The sequence below is a fragment of the Cervus elaphus genome, chromosome 29 (genome assembly GCF_910594005.1).
Source record: "Cervus elaphus chromosome 29, mCerEla1.1, whole genome shotgun sequence".
NCBI lineage: Eukaryota > Metazoa > Chordata > Mammalia > Artiodactyla > Cervidae > Cervus > Cervus elaphus.
In genome coordinates this window covers 57,515,830-57,534,563 of record NC_057843.1, presented here as the reverse complement: position 1 = coordinate 57,534,563, position 18,734 = coordinate 57,515,830, and the positions used below count along the sequence as shown (strand labels likewise).

The following is an 18,734-nucleotide window of genomic DNA, read 5'->3' as shown; positions in this document are numbered from 1 at the left end:
TGGAGTGGGTTGCCATTTCCTTCTCCAATGCATAAAAGTGAAAAGTGAAAGTGAAGTCGCTCAGTCGTGTCCGACTCTTAGTGACCCCATGGACTGCAGCCTACCAGGCTCCTCCGTCCATGGGATTTTCCAGACAAGAATACTGGAGTGGGGTGCCATTGCCTTCTCCGCATACATAGAGTACTGGGGGGCAAAGGGCTGGGGAACAGTTCAGGGAGAAACCCAGAGAGGGAGGAGAGGGAAAGAAGGACTCCAAAGGCATCTTACAGCTCAGGGTTGACCTTCCGAAATCTTGGTGAGCACAGTCACCAGTCCCTGTTCAGCATGGGTGGTCTTTGATCAAAAAAGGCATATGCTGCAGACAAGAAGGAAGCTAGCAGGTCTTCTCTGAATGAGGGTGAAAAGTCCTGAATTCTGCAATGCTGCTCTGCTCAAGATAGAGGTTTCCAAAGTTTAAGAGAGGTTTGTTGAATATTTGAAAGGGTGAAACCACAGCCAGAAGCTTGGTCTCTATGGTCAACAGTCTCCAGGGTATTAAAATCATGCTTTCTAACAATTTACACTGCATGTTTGTTTGTTCATTTATAAATGTATAGATGTCCTATGTCAAGATGTTATGATGTACATTATAAAATGTTTACAAAAATAGAAATTAAAAAGATGGAAAGAGATAAAGAAAATATAAAAAATAAGAGTTAACATGGGGCAAAAAAGAAAACAAAAGTAGGTCACAAATTCACTTATTAACTCATTTAGCAACTGTTCATTGAATGCCTACTGTGAGCCTGGTACATTTTTCATACATCTAGGATACATCTGTGAACAATGCAGGAAAAAACCTCTGCCTCTGTGAAACTGACATTCTAGCAGGAGAGAAACAGACAAGAAACAATGACTAACAAGTATAAAGAAATAACTTAGAGTGTTAGAAACTGCGTGGTATCAGGACTGAGGCATAAAGGAGGACTGAACACACGCATCTAATTTTGCTCCTTTGTGAAACCTGCAAAAACTACCATAATATGTTCTTGTTTTGCTTAATTTTGTTTTTAATGACAAAATCAACAGGGTTAAGGAGAAGAAGGGAGATATCAGAGTGAAGACTTTTTGAACACTGGAAAGTGAATGGTCTAGTGGCCTTTCCCATAGCTGATCTGATAGAGCCAAATCCTAGGCCATAAATTAGGAGAGCTGAGCCACAACCAGACCTACAGCACAGAGGACCCGCTGTACCAAGTCCTTCTGGGACCAAGGATAAAGAGGGATGCTGCTGAAATAAGGAGGACTGGGCAAAAAACCTCTAAGAAACACAGGTCCCAGACCGCCTCCCTCATCCTGTGAAGTTGGTTGACTGTCCCTTACCTACCTTAACAAAAATTTATTCTCTGGACAGGGTAAGACACATGCACCAAAGAAAGATTCCAAACAAAAGGACATCATTTCTGCAATCAGCTGACCATTTTTGGATCCAGAGCTGCACTACCTATGAAACCAGATGCGTTTATGAGCCCCCAATGCTCTGTGAAGGCCTGGCCTATTGTAGGCACTCTGAATTTATTTGGTGGGACACAGAGAAGAGGGAACCTTCTAGGTCACTTGCTTTTTTCCAGTCCTGAGATCCTAAATTTGGAAATGCCAGGGGTGCTAAAGGGTTTGTCCTGTGGGCTTCACATCCTCCCAGCTCTATTGTGGGCTCTGCTGAGTTCTCACTGACTGGGGCATCAGGTTAACTCTGGCAGGACCAGAATGACCCTTCTTCTCTAATGCTTTCTAACTGCTCAGCAGGATGGATACAAAGGGGGGGGGGGGAAAGGAAGTGCTTCTGGAGGGACTTCAGAATAATTGGATCTCGGGGACATAATCTCAGATGTATAGAGTTTCCAAATTTTGTCACTTCAACTTCTAAACTTTAAATCACTTCAGGGACTAGAGTAATCCCAGGAGCAGAGTGGGATTTAAATGGCTTCATGTCTGCAATGGACAGTCCTTTGTGTATTTTTTCTGAAACAGAGCAAAGCCAAGAAAACTTAGCTTTCATCCATCTCAGGGGCTAATGCCTCTGGCTGGTACTTTCAGACTCGATTGGCTATTTTAGGCTTCTGGACTATCCTCAGACAGAAGAAAAGCGATTTTCTGTATCGACCTATTTACAAAAAAGGTAAGAGAACACCATATGTGTGTGTGTGTGTGTGTGTGTGTGTGTGTATACACTTATACACACTATATATATATATATATATATATACACACACATATATACACACACACAATACTATATACATTAACTGTTGTGGACCCAGCATCATTTCTGACTTTATGTCTTGTGACTACGTGGCATGTGGGGAATTTGAAGTAAAAGGACATCTTAGTGTGTAACAGAAAGTTCAAGAGCAAGAAATTCAAGAGGTCATTTAGTCCCTGGGATGGAATACCTTTCAAAACAATCCAATCCCGAGTGAGTATGAGGGAGCCAATGGCCAGAGAGGAAAAGGGACTTAATGGTTGCCAGGCCATGAGTGATTGGCAAAGGCCAGCTCTTTGGGTAAATGCTTCTGAGGAGCTTTGGAAGGTGAGTGAAGGAATAAAGGAATGAATATCCCAGGGGCTTGGGGGCTGTAAGAAAGGGAACTGTGAAAGAGGAGAAAGATAACATCCAAAAATGGTTGGAGGGGAATGGTCAGGAATTAAGCACAAAAGAGATGAGTTATTTCCACCAGTCCTATACCTCAAAGCAGGTGAAATCATACAAAGGGAATGTAACACTTCTCAAAAAATTGATTAAAATAAATTGGCCATACGTGGTATAACTTGAAGTAAATGTGTGATATCAACCTTGAACATGATTAGAAAAATTCAGTCCAATCTGGTAACACTTTCATGGGCAGCCAAACGTCATAAAGTAGATTTTGAAAAATTTCTCTCCATTTTACTTAGAACAACACAAAGAACTACCCAGATTGCTAGAAGAGTTCCCTAAGTGCTCAGCAGGACAAGTTTCCTCATTGGTTTCCTGGCCTCTTTAGGTATCAGAGAATCATGAAGTTGGCTTTTTGAGTTCATAGAGGTGAAAGAGCAGAGGCACTATGGACAGGTCCAATGAGACCTCCCCCATGGTGGGGTTCATTCTCCTGGGCCTCTCAGCCCACCCAAAGCTGGAGAAAACATTCTTCATGCTCATCCTGCTCATGTACCTGGTGATCCTGCTGGGCAACGGGGTCCTCATCCTGGTGAGCATCCTTGACTCCCGCCTACACACGCCCATGTACTTCTTCCTGGGGAACCTCTCCTTCCTGGACATCTGCTACACAACCTCCTCAGTGCCCCTCATCCTTGACAGCTTCCTGACCCCCAGGAAAACCATCCCCTTCTCAGCCTGTGCTGTGCAGATGTTCCTCTCCTTTGCCATGGGAGCTACAGAGTGTGTGCTTCTGGGCATGATGGCATTTGATCGCTATGTGGCCATCTGCAACCCTCTAAGGTACCCTGAGGTCATGAGCAAGGCTGTCTATGTGCCCATGGCTGCTGGCTCCTGGGCAGCTGGAAGCACCAGTGCCACGGTGCAGACATCCCTAGCAATGCAACTGCCCTTCTGTGGGGACAACGTCATCAACCACTTCACCTGTGAGGTCCTGGCTGTCCTGAAGTTGGCCTGTGCTGACATCTCCATCAATATAATCAGTATGGCGATGGCCAATGTGATCCTCCTGGGCATCCCAGTTCTGTTCATCTTTTTCTCCTATGTGTTCATCATTGCTACCATCCTGAGGATCCCCTCAGGAGAGGGGAGGAAAAAGGCCTTCTCCACCTGCTCTGCCCACCTCACAGTGGTGTTCATCTTCTACGGGACCATCCTCTTCATGTATGGGAAGCCCAAATCCAAGGACCCCCTGGGGGCAGACAAACAGGACCTTGGAGACAAGCTCACCTCCCTCTTCTATGGGGTGGTGACCCCCATGCTCAACCCCATCATCTACAGCCTCAGGAACAAGGAGGTGAAGGCTGCTGTGAGGAACCTGGTGACTCAGAAAGGCTTCACTTGGTGATGGTGGAGGGGTCCTGATGGTTCCTGCTCCCTGATTTTTCTCACCTGAGGGTCTCAAGAGCATAAGATGAAGGGATAAGTTCATGCAAGTTTCCATAGGTAAATTTAATTACTCAGAACCTCATTATACCCAAGAACTCTGTGTGAATAGAAAGCAGTCAGTGTGAATTTTCCCATCAATCTATAGGCAATTATACAAAAGTATATTCTTGCTGATCTAGCCTTTTACTTCTCTAATCTTCCATGCATACAAAACAAACTGATGTCAAAGAAAAGTAACTCTTCAAGTTTTATTTTCTAATTCATAAAAGTTCTACTCTATAGAGCTTTTCATAGTCTATAATTCAGTCACTGCTTGGCTCGCTCAGCATATTTGAATGGGTCCATACTTTTATGGTCACCTGTCAACTTTTCCTACTCCATATCAAATATCAGTAGTATTTTTATCTTTATCTTCATAGTACTTTATTTTTATTGTCATTTTAATTCTTGAAACTGTTTCCTGAATCATTCTCTCCCTATGTCTCCATAATTAGCCTCTTTCCCTTGCCCTTAACCAAGGACCCAATTAGAAAATCATTTACATCCTTGGAGCAGAGAGAAAAACAAGGTGTGGCAGACTAGTACAAAGATTCAGGCTTTTTTCTTTTTCTTTTCCTTTTCTGAAAATGTTATTCACCCCTGGGTTCTTTCCCTAGATAACATTGGCTTCCCATGGGTCATCAGAGGATTGTGGAAACTGAGAAATGTGGAGGGTAATCAAATAAATTCTATTAACTACCTGACCTGGCTTGACCAAGTGTGCAGCCAAGAGGTGACCATCACTTGCCTTTGTACCTAAGAATCCCCAAAGCCACGCGGTCAGTATTCAGAGGGAGAGGCGGTAGTGCCCAGAGATGAAGGAGGAGACACGTAAGAATCACCTTCTTGACTGGTGAGGAATTCCCTAGAGTTATCAATCTAGAAGCTCAGCTAAAAGAATGGGCAAAATAGAAACCCTCTGACAGTTGATATGAATTTTTATTCCAACAGAGAGGAAACTAACTAACACTCAAAGCAACCAACCTTTGCTGAAAAAGAGTTATTTCAGGAAGATGGTCAGAAAATTAAAGAAAATTCTCAGTAGTTTTTTTCAGTGGAATTCAAGAGGGTATTGAATCAATACGAGCAGTCTAAAAAAGGAGGCTAGGAGAAAAGATAACTGAGAAATAACAACATTTGCTCAGGGGAAACAATCCCACTTACTTGGATCCAGTATGGAATTCATGAGGACACAGAACAGATGAAAGACGAATAATAACTAAAAATTTTTTCACTGAATGGAAGTTTTAGATATTCTGTTCATAAAAGGTTCATCAAACACCCAGTAAGAAATTATAGCAAAAGACCCACTTACCTAGATTTAAAGATAGATTTTAATTCCTATACATACTAAAATAATTCTGCAGACTTTTCCACAGAAGAAAAGAATATTTCCTAAGAAGGGATGAGAGTCTGCCAATGTCCTGCTGTTTCCCAACTCTAAATGTAGATGTTGGAAGGTTTATGAAGTTCTGAGGGCAAGGAAATGGGTTGTGAGTCCTGAATTCTACACATCCCTTCTCACTGCAGATACGGATACAAGGGTTTAAAAGACACTTGCTGTCATACGTAAACACAGACAGCACATATCCATACAATCTCTTCATGAAAAGAATTTATTTAGAATGTTGTCCTAACAAACAGTTAAAAATAAAAAATTGAAAGGCAATGATAGAAGAAAGAGTGGGAAATGATGAAATACATAAGACCATTCAAGTCTAGTCAATTCTTATATCAATTTTGCAAAGATGAATACATGAAGGAATTATTAGCAATCATGTCGAGGTAAATAGTGATAATGAAGCAATGATAGAGCTCCAGTTATAATTTTAGATGATTTCATATAGCTGGGAAATGGAGAAAGAGAAAGTTACACCCCACTGAAGGCTTCATCTTACGAAGGATATGGTGGGAAGGGGTTCCTATAAATACAGTCCATTGCACTGATACTGAAATGCAGCAAAAGTCTTAATATGCTTGTTGAAAATTTAAGAATAAATACCAACAAGTATTAGGGTAGAGTTTTTGAAAGAATTAGAGGATTATGAAAGAACAAAGAAAGTTGATCAAATGAAAAAACTTATTCATTGAACCTGAGGAAATTTAAATCACTATATACTAAACAGATAATATATATTACCCAGTGGTCGCCTTTTTTTTTTTTTTTTTTTTTTTTTAGGAATTGCAAGGTTTTGAACGTTAGATCAATTACTGCAACCATTTTATTAACAGATTAAAAAAGGAAAAGTAATCTCACCCACAAATGTTGAGAAATAATTTGGTAAAACTTAGCATCCATTTCTGACTCTCTTAAAGTAGTAGATTTGAATAGAGGAATCCATCCTTGACATGAATGAAATGATCAGAACAACAGCAAAGGGTACACTTTATGGCAAAACATTAGTAACATGCTTACAACCTGGCTTAGGACATCTCTCAATATCTGCATCATTCTGCAGAGTCTAGCTAATTAAACCAGATCAGAAAAATAAATGAGGAATGAAATACAGAAAAGAAGAAAACTATTTAGTAAGTAAGCTATTGTTGCTTACTGAGAACAAATTGTAATCAAGTGCTAAACTAAAGTGATTGTATATAATTTACACCAGTCACAACAACTTTAAAATACCTAGGAAAAATACGTAAAGAATTTTAGTATATCAGACATTTACAATGGTCATGAATTAACAGAAGAACTTTTTAAAATATGTTTTCATTTCGGAGGGAGGAAAAGGCCTGATTGTAAGCTTCAGGACAGTCCGGGGTATCCTCCACGTGCCCTCATTCAGAGCCAAAACTGTTTCTAACAGGCTGGGATGACCCATGCTACATCCACTCTCCCATCCTGAGGGCAGGTCCATTCTATTTGTTGGGAAAAGGTCCAAGCCCGGGGCTTGGAAGCAAACAGAAAGGCTCACTCATCAAAGGTTCTCAGAAGAATGAACAGCCAGCGGGGCGAAGGAGATGGTAGGGCGAACTGAAAGAGGAGTATCGACATAAATACAGTGCCCTGTGAAAACAGACAGCTGCTGGGAAACTGCGGAACAGCGCAGGGAGCTCAGCTCAGTGATCGGTGTCGACCTAGAAGGGTGGGATGTCGGCGGCGGGGGGTGGGAGGGAGGCTCAAGACGGAGGGGATGTATGTATCTTTACGACAGATTCTCATCGTACGGCAGAAACCAATGCAACACTGTGCAGCAATTATCCCCCAAGAACTGTGGTGCTGGAGAAGACTCTTGAGAGTCCCTTGGACTTCAAGGACATCCAACCAGTCCATCCTAAAGAAAATCAGTCCTGAATATTCATTGGAAAGACTGATGCTGAAGCTGAAACTCCAATGCTTTGGCCACCTGATGCGAAGAACTAACTCATTGGAAAAGACCCTGATGCTGGGAAAGCTTGAAGGTGGGAGGAGAAGGGGACGACAGAGGATGAGATGGTTGGATAGCATCATTGACTCGATGGACACGAGTTTGAGTAAGCTCCAGGAGCTGGGGATGGACAGGGAAGCCTGCAGTGCTGCAGTCAATGGGGTCGCAAAGACTCGGATATGACTGAGTGACTGGAGTCAACTGAACTGAAATATGTCTTTAAAATTTTTATTATGTATAATAAGATGGAAGTTTTTCTCAATTGACAAAAAAAAAGAAAGAAAAAAAAAAAAAAGAAGAAACAAAAACCACCTTTTACTCTAGCCCTGGTTTTGGAGATAACCAAAGAGTTTAGACCAGACCACTAAATGTGCAGATTAATTTCTAACTATTTACTTTGTTGTTGTTGTTCGGTCACTAAGTCATGTCTGACTTTGCAATCTCATGGACTTTAGCACACCAGGCTCCTCTGTCCTCCACAATTTCCTGCAGTTTGCTCAAATTCACGTCCATTGAGTCAGTGATACTATCTAACCATCTCACCCTCCGCCACCCCTTCTCCGTTTGCCTTCAGTCTTTCCCAGCATCAGGGTCTTTTCCAATGTCAGCTCTTTACATCTCGTGGCCAAACTATTGGACTTCAGCATCAGTCCTGCCAATGAATTTCCTTTAGGATTGACTGGTTTGATCTCCTTGCAGATCAAGAGACTCTTGAGAGTCTTCTCCAGCATCACAATTCGTAAGCATCAATTCTTCGGTGCTCAGCCTTCCTTATGGTCCAACTCTCACATCTGTGCATGATACTGGAAAAACCATAGCTTTGACCATACAGACCTTTGTCAGCAAAGTGATGTCTCCGCTTTTTAATATGCTATCTAGGTTTGTCATCGCTTTCCTTCCAAGGAGAAATCATCCTTTAATTTCATGGCTGATTACACACCTGATTACTACTGGTGACCATTTCTCTCAGTTTAGGACAATCCCTAAAATCTTCAAGACAGTTGAGTATCCAGTGGAGGTTATCACAAAATATGACCAAATCAAACATCAAAGATGATCACAGGCAACATGTCGATAACATAATCACTCAAACAGTTTCAATCAGAGCATTCCAGATGCCGGACAGGGACTGTAACTAAGGGGAAGGACCAGGTGGGGAAGCAGGAGCTAACTGCCTCTTCCCGCTAAGCTCCAGCCAACCTCTGCCAGGCAGGAATTCGGGAAGGGGAAGGGGAGGGAATGCAAAGAGCTGTTCCCCCTGCTGTAGTCTCCACGTTCCCCTCTGGTGCTTGCAGAGCTGAGTGGTTCCCAGAATTCTACCACAGTGTAAGAATTCTAAGATCAAGCAAAATTTGTTCCTCAGCCACTTTTGGCTATGGGTTGCAATTTGTGACCTCTGCTAAAAGGTACACGTCAGTCACAGCATTGCTGGAGTTTCTAAGGATGCCCTCACAGAGGTCACTTACATCTGTACTGTGCATCTATTGTTTGCAGAGGAAACTGCTCCCTCTCACTCTCATCATGTGATTCCAGGGGACTGCCAACTATAGTACACCCACCCTTGGCCACAGCAATCAGTCTGAGCGAAAGCATGTGACCTTGGTCAAAATAATCAAAACCATTCCGCAGCATATTTCAATTGGAGCAAGAAGAAAAGGGGTTCATATTAGCTTTCTGTGCTGCATTGCAGATCACTACTTAGTGGCTTTAGACAATACCCATTTATAATCTTGCCATTTCTATGAGTTGGGAGTTCAAGCAAGTCCTCTGCAAAGCTACAGTCTAACGTGTTGGCCAGGGCTCTGTTCTCATCTGGAGACTAAAACAGAAGAATGTGGATTAGGCTGCTGACAGCTCTCTTCTCTAGCATGTGAGTAAGTCTGTTTAAAATGAAGCCAGGAAAACACAAGTAGAGATAAGAACCAGATGAAAGGACAGAGAGTCCTAAAGACATGTGGAGTCCCTAATTCCAACTATGCCTGAGACTGAATCCACCTTTGAACTTCTCAGTTTTATGAGCATTAAAGTTTGTATTGGTATTACGTTGGTTGGAATAAGTTTTCTATCTAGAAACTTACAAAGTCTTGACAGTTACAAAGCCCAAAGGAAAAGTATCTTTATATAGTCACGTTCTCTTGCTGACTACTGCACACTCCAACTGCAATGCTATATTTATATTACACAGGAGATCACTTCCAACTGAGATACAAGAAACTGCAAACCAGTCTTGATTAAATCTATGGCTGTACCACCCAATCTCATCCGATCTCAGAAGCTAAACAAGGTTGGGCCTGGTTAGTACTTGGATGGGAGTCTTAGTCAAATCCCAGGCTCTTTTTTAAATAAAGCAAAAGGACTAAACTCTTTTCAGGCCTGTACTCTCCATGAACATTGATGCCAAAAAGCCAAATTATGAAAATCAGTAAAACAAAGAGAGTAATGCATTTAGAGGATAATACTCTGTGAATAAGTTGCATTCATCCCCCCCCCAAAAAAGCATGGATAGGGTGAACATTAAAAATTTATGACATCAACAAACCAAAAAAGAAAACCCAAATGATCACATCTCAATAGATGTAGGAAAAGTACTTGATAAAATTTAATTCCTGACAATAAGCACTCTACTCCAGCCAAACACCTCAGAAAAAAAAAACAATGGCCCCAGCTTCACCCCACCAGCAAAGGCTGAGCAGATGACAGCCTAAACTTCTATTCTCCAAGCTCTGACAAGGCCATCCAACCACTCCCCTGCCAATGTGGTATCAGAGGAGGCTGAAGAGGAAGATGGGATGCTGGGCGGTAACAGGTCCTCCCCACCAGCACAGAGTCAGTAGAGACCATGTGGGAAGCTCCTTCTTCTTCCTGTTTGGGTGGTATCAGAAGGGGCCTACAGGAGGGTGAGGGCTTGTGCCTGTGCCACTGAGACCACCCCTTCCCATGGTGTCAGTGGAGGGCATGGGGGCAACGCTAGGCCCCCTGCCAGTGCCAGCCAGAAAGAGATCAGCAGAGCCTTAGTGGGGAGCTGAAATTCCCACTCCTTCCCCATCAGTAAGGAGGATCCCCTCCTCCCAGCAATGCAAGGCTGGTTCAATATTCAAAGATCAGTCAATGCATTCTAGCCACCATATTAACAGGCTAATTAGGAAAAATCACATGATTACATCAAATGAAACAGAAGAAGCTTTTGAAAAAACAACATTAATTCATGGTTTAAAAAAACCCAAAACTTTCAGGGACTTCCCTTCTGGTCCAGTGGCTAAGACTCTGCTCCCCCAATGCAGAGGGTCCAGGTTCGTACCCTGGTCAGGGAACTAGATCCCACATACTGCAATTAAAAGATCCTGCATGCCACTGTGGAGACTGAAGATCCTGCAGGCTGCAGCTAAGACCTGGCACAGCCAAACAAATAAATAAATCGATAAGTAGTTTAAAAAAAAACACAAAACTTTCAGCCTTAGTCAGTGAGGCAGGACACTGGCTTCTCCGAGACCCCAGGGAAGGCTCAGAAGGAAGCTGGCATTTCTGTGCCTGCCTCTCCATTTCCAGCTGGCCATGTCCCAGTCACTGCCTCTGATTGCAACTGATGGCAGGGATGTGGTCTCTGGAGTCCCCAGTATGTTGAGCCCCAGTGTCCTATGAACACTCAACATTCCAAACTTTAAATTGCTTCTGGGACTAGCAGGGTCCCTGGAGGAGTCTACAGCTGCAGCTCGAGGACTCCTTTCACTGCTGGGGAAAACAAGCCTGTGGGATTCCTCAGGCTCAGACCAGGATAACAGGTCCTGTACATGAAGATTCTGTCACTGAGATACCCAGGACACAGCCGGGAGGAAGGATGGGAGAGAAACACCCACCAGAGGCTAAAGTTCCCCCAAAGATTCAGGAGGACAAGAAGAAAGAGAGTCTCAGAGGTAAAGAAACTCAGTCAGGGGAGTCTGGGTTTTTCTCTGGCATCCAGGGTCTGGTCCTGGTGTGCGGTGAGGAGTTAAGAATCTGAGATTGGGAGACTCAGAAGCACCGCAAACAGGACGCAGGTGGGGAGGGTTGAGCCGGGATGGGACAGAGGCAGTAACCATGCCTGCCTTCTGCAGAGCACTTCTCAAAGACACACTTTCCTCTCCTCTGCCCCCAGAAACCTGCCCACAGCTGCTGCAGGAGCAGGGAGGAACAGCTGAGAATAAGCTCCAGGCCAGGCAGCCTCACGCTCTCCCAGCCCGTCTGCCCTTGCTGCTCCTCACAGTAACCCGGGGAGTGTGTGGGATTCCCATCATCCCCCTCCTGCAGAGGCTTCTGGGAGGAAGGGGCCTTCCTCAGCGTCAGAGGGTGAGTGGACCCAAGCCTGGTCTCTCTGGTTTCCCAATCTATCAAAGGCTAGTTATTTCTGTTTTTCTCACTTTCCTTTCATGATTACTAAGACTTTTCCCCCACCCTGAATACCAAGTGATCTGTACCCATTGTATTAATAGAAAATGTGATAATACTGAAGAGGGACAAAGAGGAATCCCTTGAGAAATATTATCAGTGAGGAATCTGCATTTAGAATCTGAGCAATGGCAGCTAAGAGATTCGAAATCCTCTACACAAAGGCATATAGGTCTCCCCATAAGCTAGTTGCTTGTATGGAACCCAAGGGTGGGTTTCACACAAGAATATAATGTGAGCATAAAAAGACAAAGAAAAAAGTATTTCTGAGTTATCTCTGGCTAAGAAGTTCACCAATATTCTAGTGAAATGGGGTTGGAGGTTAATGTTGTATGGCCTACCATCTGATAAGTGTAGTTCATATAGCTACTAATCATTGAGTTCACTGGTCAGTAAGCTGCAGAGTTGTCAGCCCCTAGTGTGGGTTTAATCGTTCCAATTGTAATCATTTCCATCAGTCTTTGTGCTGACTGTATGAAGTTCCTCCCCATATGGGTACCTCCCCATATACTGTTATCAGTTTGTATTAAAATAGGGCGATCCCAGTGCTGATGATGGTCAGGTCTGTGTCACTGATGGTGGGCACATTGGAGAAGTCATCCTCAGTATCATTGAATTTTTACCCAGGCTTGTTTCTGTGTGGAGGTGAATTGACATTTTATACAAGTTTCTTCCAGAGGTAGTCAAAATTTAAAGAAGCTTTAAAATTTACTGGTTCTAAGAACTGGATTGGCCTGGGAAACTCAGAAAACTCAGATTAAATGCAGAGTATACATTTCCATTAAAGAGAAATCATTCATAGGATTTTCTCACTGTTAATTATTTGTTGTTGTTTAGTTGCTAAGTCATGTCTGACTCTTTTGCGACTGCATGGACTGTAGCCTGCCACGCTCCTATGTCCATGGGATTTTCCAGGCAAGAATACTGGAATGTGTTGCCGTTTCCTTCTCCAGGGGATCTTCCTGACCCAGGGAATGAACCTGAGTCTCCTGCATTGGTAGACAGATTCTTCACTGAGCCACCTGGGAAACCCTGTCATTAATCATAATGCTGAGGAAAGGCTTTCCTTGACTGGGGACCCGCTCTACTGGATCCTGTCTCTGTCACCTCTGTCTCCTCAAGTCCTGTCCCTGTCACCAACTTAGAAGTCTCGGACAGGTCACTTCCCTTTTGAGACGTCAGTTGCTTTTCTGGGCAATGAGAGGATGCAGCAACTTAGGAAAACTCCCTCACACAGCTAGACTGCTTGAGGCCCTCGCCCAGGGCTGACCCATTGTAAGCTCTGCTCCAGCTCTGACCTTCTCTCACCTTAGAGCTGAGGACACCCTGCTGACTCTTTTTTAAATGTATATGTATATATATTTATATATTTAAAATTCTATTTGTTTATTTATTTTTGGCTGTGCTGGGTCTTCATTGTTGCAAGGGCCTTTCTCTAGTTGCGGCAAGCAGAGGCTCCTCTCTAGTTGCGAAGACCAGGCTTCTCAATGGGGTGGCTTCTATTGCTACAGATCATGGGTTCTGGGGGTGTGGGCTTCAGCGGTTGTGGCACATGGGCTCAGTAACTATGGCTATAGAGCACAGGCTCAGTAGCTGTAGCACACATAGCCTTGCCCTGAGGCATGTGGGATCTTCCTGGATCAGGGATAGAACCCATGTCTTCTGCGTTGGCAGGTGGATTCCTATCCACTGGACCACCAGGGAAGCCCAGCCCTGCTGTCTCTTTCAGCTGTTTTCTCTAACCCACATATGCTCTTCTATTACGCAGCAGGAGTGGCCTCATACCAGATAGCTGGGGTTCTTTCCAGGAAAACCTGGTGTGATGCTTTTGTAATGTGCTTATGACAGAGGGAATATCACATGGAAAAACCTAATCAGACCTCCCCGCTGGTGGAGTTCATTCTCCTGGGCCTCTCAGCCCACCCAAAGCTGGAGAAAACACTCTTTGTGCTCATCTTGCTCACGTACCTGGTGATCCTGCTGGGCAACGGGCTCCTCATCCTGGTGAGCATCCTTGACTCCCGCCTGCACACGCCCATGTACTTCTTCCTGGGGAACCTCTCCTTCCTGGACATCTGCTACACAACCTCCTCAGTGCCCCTCATCCTTGACAGCTTCCTGACCCCCCAGAAAACCATCTCCTTCTCAGCCTGTGCCATACAGATGTTCCTCTCCTTCTCCATGGCGGGAACAGAGTGTGTGCTCCTGAGCATGATGGCATTTGATCGCTATGTGGCCATCTGCAACCCCCTGAGGTACCCCGTGGTCATGAGCAGGGCTGTCTATGTGCCCATGGCTGCTGGCTCCTGGGCTCTTGGTGGTGTTGCTTCCCTGGTTCACACATCCTTGGCGATTCAGCTGCCCTTCTGTGGGGCCAATGTCATCAACCACTTCGCCTGTGAGATCCTGGCTGTCCTGAGGTTGGCCTGTGCTGACATCTCCATCAATGTGATCAGCATGGGGGTGACCAATGTGATCTTCCTGGGTGTCCCAGTTCTGTTCATCTCTGTCTCTTATGTCTTCATCATTGCTACCATCCTGAGGATCCCCTCAGCTGAGGGGAAGAAAAAGGCCTTCTCCACCTGCTCTGCCCACCTCACTGTGGTGATAATATTCTATGGGACCTTATTTTTCATGTATGGAAAGCCCAAGTCTAAGGACTCTCAGGGGGCAGACAAAGAGGACCTTTCAGACAAGCTCATCCCCCTCTTCTACGGGGTGGTGACCCCCATGCTCAACCCCATCATCTACAGCCTCAGGAACAAGGATGTAAAGGCTGGTGTGAGGAACCTGGTGAGTCAGAAATACTTCAGCAGATGATGTAGGAGAAGTCTTCTGTGGTTCTCACCTCCATGGAGGAAAGGACTTCATTCATTACAGCTGCCATCCAAAGGCCAACAAGTCAACTTAACTGGAATGATCTCTTGCCCTAAGCTCTATTTTCAGGGAATGTTTACCTTTTCAGAGTTTATCTGTGGAGTTTTGGCCACATGTCTGACATTCAACAGATTCCAGACAACAAATCCTCTAACTAAACACATGCTAAGACCAAGGAGACAGGGAGCATTAGAGCAAGCCTAGTGGTCCGTGTTGGGTCTAAACTGCGGATCAGTACAGAGAGGTGAGATGGAGCTCAAATCAGTTTTTCCACCCCTGTTGGAATCACCGGGAGAGTCAGAGGAACAAGGAGGAAGTGGACATTTCATCTTGGGTTCCTGTATATTAGATTCAGTTTGCCTGAAGTGCTCAGAAGAGACAAAAGTTCGCCACGTATAAACCCTCTGGGTGGAAATAATCTATTTTGATTAAATGAATTTCTTTCTAGCTATGAGAAAATTGAGACCTTTTGTTCCTTGATGCAGTGCACATTTTGAAACACTGATAGTAAATTAAATTGAAGAAGGAGTATAGGGTTTGAATTTGATCTTCATCACTTACAGCAATTCCAAATAGAAAAGGTAGTATTCCATTACATAATGAATAAGATATTCTAAAAAAAAAAAAAAAAGATGACAGGCAGATAGACAGATAGATAAAGAAAGAGATAGTAGCTGAATATGTTTGAAGACTTTGGGACGGTAGGTTAAAGTCTGACAGATTTCTTTGCTCCAGGAATTCTCAGAGATTTTAATATACTAATGTACACTGGATATAAAGTCTATAGCACTTCCTGAGTCTCCATAGTTGAACACAATAAAACCGGGAAGCACTTTCTTACTTATGACCGCGGGCAGGTTGCTTAACAGCTTTCAGCTTATTTCTTCATAAAAACACCACCACTTTATTTTACATGGAATACATAAGATACCGTAAATAAATTCTTCGTAAATAGTAAGCATCATAGAAATGTGAGATATTGTTAGAAGTATTCTGAATGCCACTGTACAGTGTAATGTGCCATGTGGAAGAGAGCAAGATACAGTTCCTATCCAGAACAACAGACACAGAAGATGGATGAGACATTTAAGACGGCAGTAAGTGAATAGAAACAGTTTTATGACAAGTTATATGAAGTTCTGAGAATATTGGAAAACTTAACTTAAAAAGAGAATTTAGAAACAGAACCCAGCTTTACACATACAGTAGAGCTAGGAAATGTTTACTTCAAATGATATTTAAGTTTTTTATATTTATTAAAAATGAATTGTATAAAATAGGGATGCACATTTTGTGAATAAAATTTCACTATCTTGTTAGTCTGTCATGTTCCTGATTTCTACTGTCCCAGCAAAATAAACCCCTTGCTATTGCGAACGTACAAGAGCAACATCTAGCGGCCATACAGGCAAACTTCAGATACTTGGGGAGTCGCACGATAGGTCTTCTCGTTCAACCCCATGCTTCACAACCCAATCCCGATCCATCTGCTCTACTTTCTGAGAACAAGCAGCTGCTGAGGCTCACAAGCTGTGGGAAAAGCTGTGTTAGGATCCTAAAAGTTGGAAGTGGTGCAGAGAATTTTACTCCTCTGTACAAGGAGATCCTGGAGACAAGCGTCAGGGTGTTGGGGCAGGAAAGGGAGGGAACTCCGTGGTTGTCTAAGAGAATCAGGCTGGGCGATTCCTGGACCAGAGAGGGGCAGGGCTGTGGCTTCCACGGCAGGCTCTCTGCAAGAGCCCAAGGGAGCCCAGGGATCTTTCTGGCCCTGAGCAGAGAACGCCCCAGGTTTTACTCGCCTCGGCAGCTTGGGGCCTATGAAAGGTCTCACAGTGGCCAATGTCTCACACCCTAACACACACAGGAAGACTACAGCGTCTGCCCCACTCCCAGGATGTGGCTGCCTAGAGTGTCAGCAGCAGGGGGCCCAGAAGGCAGACAGAGGTGCACACAGAACCTAGAGAAACAAGTCTCCTGATGTAAATGAACTGCCAGGGGGACAAAAACATTCCAGGAGCGCTCTAGGAGGTCACCTCCAGCACAAAAAGTCTTTCTGATAAGAAGGCAGATTGAACACTTAGTAACATGGTGAAGTTAGAGAAGGAAAAACACGACATGATGCAATTTGAGGAGAATGCAAGGTCAGAGGAAGGTTTGGAGGGGAAGGAAGAGGGAGGTGCTGAATAAAGAAAGACTTAAAAAATGTTCAGAGAAGGAAATGCCAGGATTTGAATTCAACTTTGTTTAACTCCAAAGTCCATGCCTGTCGGCTCCAGAAGCACTTACCGAGGCGAGCATAGACCCTGCCAGCGTTCAAGAGGTTTCAGGAAAACAGAGAGGTGAGCAAGCAGCTACACATGAATCATCCTGGTCTTTCTCCCAGAAGGGGGAACACACACCTCATATCTCTCAAGTCTGGCTGAAAGAAAACAGGAGAGGTTTTAGGCCCCGGACCCTGGCACAAAGACTCGGTGTAGCAGTTTTGGGTCTATACCACACTTCATAAAGACTCAGCTCCCTTTTACCAAGTATGAGGCCCCTGTAAAGAAATTCGAATTGCTGCTACTCCCTGATCTCTCCCTTCTCAGCTACACACTTACCCCACACAATAACAGGTCAATAATAACTTGCTGCCATTATGGCTTTGAAGGTTATACCACTTTACAGACAGTGACTCCTTTAATTTTTAAAAAAAAATTTTTTTTTGGGGAATAAGCCTGTTTTTACCCAGAGATGTATACTACAGGAAGTACTATTTTGAGGTTTTGGTTTCAGGCAAAGATACTTGCTATCAAGTGTCATCAGCTTATTATTACTGTGACGAGTAACTTATAACTCAGCACAGCGGTATCTAGCTGGAGAGTATCATATGGAACAGACAGGAACTGCCTGACACATACGGGTGAATCCGAAATGTACCGCCAAGTGAGACAGGTGAAGAGGCAGTACCTCCTGCGACTCCAGTGGGCTGTGCACACGCCCTGTTCTTTTTTGTTTTATTTTGAAGCGCTGGTGTGTTTATTTTTATTTTGCCCTAGACATAGTTTCTGTGATATGACTTTATAGTGCAGTTTGAATGCACGATTACCACGAACCTCCAAAATGTTAAAATATTGTTGAATCGGGCAGGAAGAAGACTGCACTTTCCAAAGAATCCCTTCTCATCCCAGCCCCACCACCATGGAGTCTTTCTTCCTCCCTTGGAAAGTACAGTAAACTTCATTATACTATCTTTTGCATATAAAGTCTATTTATTTGCTTTCTAACTGCTGTTCGTTGCATAAAACTGCTTTCACTGTTAAACTAATATATTCTTCTATCTGTGAATATTATTAGGGTATCCTGGGTCAGGATGAAATGTATCCTAATTTTTCATATTAAAATGAATAGATGGAGAAGAAAATGGCAAACCACTCCAGTATTCTTGCCTAGGAAATCCCATGGACAAAGGAGCCAGGTGGACTGCAGTCCATGGGGCCACAAAAGAGTTGGGCATGACTTAGCAGCTCAACAAGTCAAAGTAACAACAACAACAAAATAATAACAATAGAAAAAGTTTTCTATCTTTTGAACTTTTTCCCTTAGCAGCATTTTTCAGAAACAAATTGACATCTTTAAGCAAAGGATAGGTATATATTTTACATCAGCAATGCTCTCTGAAGAATAAAACTATAGTCATGTTACCTCACAGAGCCCATGACTATTATCTTCAGAACTGAAGCAGCTGGAAAATTTAAGTTCTTGAGACATTCAAGTGGACCTGTCCTTGTTCTTAACCTGGTGGGTTTGCTATCCTAAGGACCAAGGTTTGGCCTCTTACCCCTGGGAGGAAATGGCTAGAGACCTGCTGACTAAGGCCCACGAAGAATCAAGTGAACATCAAGATAAGATTTTGTATCAGTGAGGATTAGGTTTAATCAAATACAGCAGAGCATCACATT

General features: G+C 43.6%; 2 protein-coding genes across 3 annotated transcripts; both read left to right on the top strand.

Moving 5' to 3' along the window:
- The first annotated feature begins 3,083 nt into the window (after nt 1-3,083).
- On the top strand, nt 3,084-6,660 carry LOC122686019 (olfactory receptor 13C7-like). Of its 2 annotated transcripts, XM_043891090.1 has the most exons (2): nt 3,084-4,016; nt 6,634-6,660. In XM_043891090.1, exons 1-2 carry the CDS (start codon nt 3,084-3,086, stop codon nt 6,658-6,660), a joined length of 960 nt encoding a protein of 319 aa, XP_043747025.1. The 2 variants fall into 2 exon arrangements, with proteins under 2 accessions (XP_043747025.1, XP_043747024.1); XM_043891089.1 differs by lacking the exon at nt 6,634-6,660 and having other exon boundaries at nt 3,084-4,043.
- Nucleotides 6,661-11,255: 4,595 nt separating this feature from the next.
- Nucleotides 11,256-16,103, top strand: LOC122686287 (olfactory receptor 2S2). Its single transcript, XM_043891471.1, has 3 exons — nt 11,256-11,405; nt 11,627-11,817; nt 13,765-16,103. The coding sequence occupies exons 1-3, from the start codon at nt 11,330-11,332 to the stop codon at nt 14,734-14,736; spliced, it is 1,239 nt and encodes a 412-aa protein (XP_043747406.1). The 5' UTR covers nt 11,256-11,329; the 3' UTR covers nt 14,737-16,103.
- The last annotated feature ends 2,631 nt before the right edge of the window (nt 16,104-18,734 follow it).

Coding starts and splice junctions, on each gene's coding strand:
- LOC122686287 (XM_043891471.1), top strand. CDS start 11,330: ATGGGAGAGAAACACCCACCAGAGGCTAAAGTTCCCCCAAAGATTCAG. Junction 11,406..11,626: donor GAAGAAAGAGAGTCTCAGAG/GTAAAGAAACTC, acceptor CTCTGCCCCCAG/AAACCTGCCCACAGCTGCTG. Junction 11,818..13,764: donor GCCTTCCTCAGCGTCAGAGG/GTGAGTGGACCC, acceptor TGCTTATGACAG/AGGGAATATCACATGGAAAA.
- LOC122686019 (XM_043891090.1), top strand. CDS start 3,084: ATGGACAGGTCCAATGAGACCTCCCCCATGGTGGGGTTCATTCTCCTG. Junction 4,017..6,633: donor AGGCTGCTGTGAGGAACCTG/GTGACTCAGAAA, acceptor AATGAAATACAG/AAAAGAAGAAAACTATTTAG.